We start from the raw sequence: 5,584 nt of genomic DNA, 5'->3' as shown, positions 1-5,584 counted from the left end.
AATAAACTGTAGAGAGGGGCATTTTGCTAAATATATGCACCATATAACATCTTCATTATAAATTTTACTGTTCTTCAATGTTTAATTTGTTTGAATAAATCCATCAAGATTTTAGGACAGCCACCATTGTGTTTATATATATAAAAAAATAATAATTGAAGTAGAAATATTATTATGTAATTGTAACTTTATTTTAAAAACTTCATTAAGTGTAATTTTAACAAATCAGTTCATTTTAACCTTCAGTAATATAGTAATGTAGTACCAACTGATTCTCATATATATTTTGCAGCATTAGTTGAGAGATTTTTTTCCTTGAGAAAATTCGGCATGTACTGTACCTGATATATATCCAAAATAATCGATATTGAATCGAATTGAATCGGTAATCGAATCGAAAGCTTGTGAATGAGAATCGAATCGTGAAATTTGTGTCAAAACCCAGCCCTAGTAAATACTGTTTTATGTTGACTTTAAAGTGGTAAATGCTATTTTATGTTGAATTTAAAGTGTTAAATGCTGCTTTGTTGAATTTAAAGTGGTAAATCCTGTTTTATATTTATTTTAAATGGTAAAAGTAGTTATAAATGCTGTTTTACGTTGGCTTAAAATAGTAAAATTTGCTGGAAATGCTGTTTTACATTGATTTCAAATGGCAAATTTTGTTGCAAATGCTGTTTTATGTTGGCTTAAAGTAGTCAAATTTGCTGGAAATGCTGTGTTACGTTGATGTCAAATGGTAAATTTTAGTTTAGTTTAGTTTAAAATTATAGTTAAGATCATTCCATTCCATTGGAATGTTTGTTTTGGACCACATTTTTTGGCCTTCTGATTCTGTTTATATAGTGTATTAAAATTGTAAATTTTTTAATAGGTGGTGATCGAAAAATAGAATACATGAAATGGTACAAGCCTCTGGTCTGGTTCTGGATTTTGGTGGGTCTGGCATATTTCGCTGCGGTCCTGAGCATGATTGGAGACTGGTTCAGGGTTCTGTCCAAGAAAACAAAAGAAGAGGTATGATGTGTCAAACATGATCTCTATATATACAACACAGCATTATTTCACTGCATCAGAGCCCTATTTTCTTTGCATAGACATTCCAGGCTCTTCCTTTTCAGCTGATGATAACTAGGGTGTGTAGACTATTGGTTAATGCTAATCCGTAGGCAAGTAGTCATTGATTTGGCTGCTGTTGGTAATGTAGCCTTTCTTGTCAACAGTTAACAGAGTTATTTTATGGTAGTTAATATTAATATAATAGCTACTGGTCACAAAAATAATATCAAATAATGCTATATCTGATAAAGAAGTGTCACCACTGGAATACTTAAAGATGCTGTGGACGGAGAACTTGACCTTCGACTTCCATTCAGATTCGGCTCCATTCTGATATGAAACACACTTTACGCCATCTTTATTGTGATAAAATCAGCTCAGTTGCTGTTAAAAATAAAACAATTTCACCGTGAAATACATCATATTATGAAAAATAGTTAATAAATAGTTAATAAATGGTAACATTTTTTACAAATGCCGTTACGTTGACTGTAAATGTTAAAATAAGTTGCAAATGCAGTTTTATGTTGGCTTTAAATGGTAAAATTAGTTGCATGTGCCGTTTTATTCTTGATTTTAAATGGTAAAATCTGTTGCAAATGTAGTTTTGTGTTGATTTTAAATGGTAAAATCGGTTGCAAATGCTGTTTTACGTTGACTTTAAATGGTAAAATCCGTTGCAAACTCAGTTTTATGTTGATTTTAAATGGTAAAATCTGTTGCAAATGCTGTTTAACTTTACATGGTAAAATCTGGTAAAATTAGTTGCAAAATTTTCTTTCCCTTGATTTTAAATGGCAAAATTAGCTGCAAATGCTGTTTTACGTTGATTTTAAATGATTAAATTAGTTGCAAATTATTTTTTACGTTGGCTTTAAGTGATAAAATTTGTTGCAAATGCAGTTTTGTGGTGGCTTTAAATGGTAAAATTTGTAGCAATTCTGTTTACTTAGATTTTAAATGGTAAAATTTGTTACAAATGCAATTTTACATTGACTTTAAATAGTGAAATTAGCTGCAAACTCAGTTTTACTTTGGCTTAAAATACTGAAATTAGCTGCAAATGCAGATGTTAAATAGTAAAATTATTTGAAAGTAATGTTTTATGTTGACTTTGGTAAAATCAGTTGCAAATGATGTTTTACTTTATCTGTCTAACACAGGTCGGAGAGTTTAAGGCCCATGCGGCAGAATGGAAGGCAAATGTTCGGGCAGAGTTACGTGAGACACGGCGGCGCCTCAGCGGCGAGATCCACGACAAACTTCAGCGGGCGGCCACCATCCGAAGCATGGAGCGCAGACGTCTGGGTCTGGAGCAGAGGGCACATTCGCTGGACATGCTGTCGCCTGAAAAACGGGCCGTCTTCGCTAGTCTGGACGCCGGGCGCTTTAAGACCTCCTCGCAGGAGAGCATCGACACTAAACTGAACAACCTGCGACTGAAGGCCGAGCGCGGTGAACAGCTGGCGTCCTCCGATGAAAACATCTTCAACCGCTTCGGCTCGCTCACAAAACTGGCCAAGCGCAACAAGAGCAAAGATCTCCGCAGGAACATCCCAGAAGATGCCAGCAGGCTGGGCGATGTCCTCAGCAGCAACAGCAGCAACAGCAACGTCACTCTGGGAGAGGAGAGAAGAGAGGACGAGGAGGAGATGGAGGAAGAGAAAACAGCAATGGAGGCCAACACTGGCTTCACGTGTCTGCCTCACTATCCCGAGGAACCCAAACAGCAGAATTGTTTCGCACCGGCTCAGGCCAAAGAACAAGATCGAAATAAAAGACTGGAGCAGAAAGAACATCAACCGTAGGCAGACAATGACAGGGTGAAAGTGTGCCTTTGTGTTTTGTAGGCTGCGGCTCGACTCGTTACGATCATCTGCAGTTGATTTTCACTGTGAGAAATGATAAGTTGCCAAAAATGAGAAAAGACACGGAGAGCTCAAGGAATACAGACTGACATCACCTTAAAGAGACAGTTCACCAAAAACCTGGAAATTCTGTCATTTTTTACTCACCCTCGTGTTGTTCCAAACCTGAATGAATTTCTTTCTTCAGTGGAAATCTCCAAAAATTACAAAAAACACCATAAAAGTACTGTAACAATAGACTGTATGACTCATGAAGCTTTGTGTGAGGAACTGAAATTGAAGTTATTTATTGAAAACGTATCAAATTTCAAAAACGCTCAATCATTGAACAATCACTGATGTTGAATTAGGTGCTAAATGCTATTTCGCGTGAATGAGATTGACAGAGCTGTGATGGAAGTGAAGGTTTCAGTGAATAACAACTTTTTAGGAGCTTACTATTAATCAATTCATATTATTATTAATATGTAAAAGACCTTCTGCAATACATCTGCTTTAGTCAGTTCCACACAAAAAGCAACTGAAACGGGTTTGAAGTGACATGAGCTCACGTAAAATGTCAGAATGTTGTCTTTTTTTAGATGAACTAAAATGTATTATTTATGTTCTTTACAACTTCAAGACTGATTATTCATCATAGAACAGTCAACAGAGACTTTTTGAAGGACTTTTGCTCTTTTCAGCGGTGTGCTACGGATCGCCGAAAGCCTTTTTTGCTGTAAATCGTGATGTCTTTTGGAAAGCAAACCTGCATGAATATCTACTGCTGCTCAGATGAGTCCGTCATCTATGATGGCAAATCGCGAACTTCTATGAAACACTAATTTATTCAGTTTGGTTGAAAAATTGACACATTCTCAATAACCTTTTGATTGTGATGCCAGAGTTTAAACAACAATGACTTTATAGCTGGTGGTGAAATGCTGCATTCACACTGAACTTCTATAAACATATCAAAACCCTGAAAATGACTGGAATCAAAGCCACAGTGATGATATTCAATAAGAGTGAAACCCATTTTAGAAGTATTAGAATGATGAACAAATGGCATCTTTATGAGGTATACAGCGAACCCAAAAAGTATCAGGACTCTTAAATCACACATAAGAATGAGTGAATTATCATTGCATAACATATCACAGCAAGAGATAGGAAGATTTAAAGGAAGATGCAACCTTTACAAAACATATCCCAAAAACTTTGTACCATTTTGAATGATTAAACAATGCATCTAGTGTTGAAAATGAAAACAGAACTGATTAAGACAAAAAATAAGAAAAGTGACATTATTACTTAATTAAAGTGACATTGTTGAATTAAAAACAATGTGAAATACATCACATGAAAAATAGTTTATAAATGGTCAAATGTATGGCAAATGTTGTTTTACTTTAAATGGTAAAATGTGTAGCAGTTGTTTACTTTGAGTTTAAATAAAAAATAGTTGCGAACACTGTTTTACATTGACTTTAATTGGTAAAATTAGTTGCATAAGAACTTTTAATTTGTCTTGAAGTGGTCAAATTAGATGCAAATCATGTTTTATATTGGCTTTAAATGGTACGTTTTTAGTAATTATGGTATTATTTGATTTTAAATAGTACAATTAGTTGCAAACACCGTTTTACATTGGCTTTAAAATTAGTTTCAAATGCTATTTAACTTTCGAGAGATATTTTCAAATACTTTTCGGGGTTGCTGTAAATCCACAGTTATTCCATTATTGCCATAAAACAGTCTGATTTGTTAAGTTATCACCTGATATCAGTTCACATCTGAACCTTTTTTATGCCTCAGAACAAAGTCTTCCACTGTAATTCAAAAATACGGTAAAAAATGTGAATGCATAAATAAAACATTATTGACTTTTTTGATCCACAACAGTGAATGCAAATGCGTAACACAAAATGTACATTTCCGCTAAGACAGCATGCAATAATGGTGTTGACCGTGTAATGCTGATGTAAACGTCACAGTGATGTGAGTTGGAGTGAACAGCGTTCATGTTACATCTCGAAAACATTACGGTAACCGCAGTCATGCTCTGTGTTGTCATGGTGATCACATTAACAGTTGTGCAAACATTACATTAAATGTAATGAGTGCCTTTGGGAAAATAAATCATGAAATGTGGCTTTGGCTTTGTTGCACTTATACTGATTTTTTTCATTCAAGTTGGAAAGTCAGGCAGAAAACCTGGAAACGCGTCCAAAAATGCAAATAAAACACATCAGTGAATCACAGTTCCTACATTACATAACATACATTGCGTTTATGTGCTTGTGTAGAGTATGTTTCCGGGCTTTAACCTCTCATAAACGGTCTGATTTGCTCAGATTGCCACATTAGTCATGGTTTCCAGCAGCACAATAGATCTATACGCCTGACATTATGTGCTCTGACACACTCCGAGAGCACAAACTCATTATTTTGAGAGTTTTCTCACCCTGTAGTTGAGTTTCCCAACCAAGGGTCCGTTAAAATGATCACATAGGGTTCATGCAAATATGAGAGAACTGGTGAAGTCAGGTTCAATTACATAAATGGTACTATAGAATAAAAAAATAAAATAAAAAAAAGTCTGCATAATGTAGGCATACATTTTAAATGTATGTATTTGAATTGCATATAAAACCTTCATCTATTTGGATTACACT

General features: G+C 34.9%; 1 protein-coding gene across 1 annotated transcript in view; it reads left to right on the top strand.

The window, feature by feature from the left end:
* LOC107722016 (potassium channel subfamily K member 10-like) overlaps positions 1–3,070 on the top strand; it is a 28,556-nt gene extending 25,486 nt beyond the window's left edge. The window contains exons 6-7 of the mRNA XM_016530278.1: positions 875–1,017; positions 2,223–3,070. Of these exons, the coding sequence (XP_016385764.1) occupies positions 875–1,017; positions 2,223–2,867 (788 nt within the window). The 3' untranslated portion in view covers positions 2,868–3,070. The remainder of the gene's footprint in view (positions 1–874; positions 1,018–2,222) is intronic.
* Positions 3,071–5,584: the final 2,514 nt, after the last annotated feature.

This window comes from Sinocyclocheilus rhinocerous, unplaced genomic scaffold, assembly GCF_001515625.1.
Source record: "Sinocyclocheilus rhinocerous isolate Xijiao unplaced genomic scaffold, SAMN03320098_v1.1 scaffold6424, whole genome shotgun sequence".
In the NCBI taxonomy this organism is placed as follows: domain Eukaryota; kingdom Metazoa; phylum Chordata; class Actinopteri; order Cypriniformes; family Cyprinidae; genus Sinocyclocheilus; species Sinocyclocheilus rhinocerous.
Note: the sequence above shows the minus strand (reverse complement) of the source record. Positions and strands in the feature narration are given on the sequence as shown.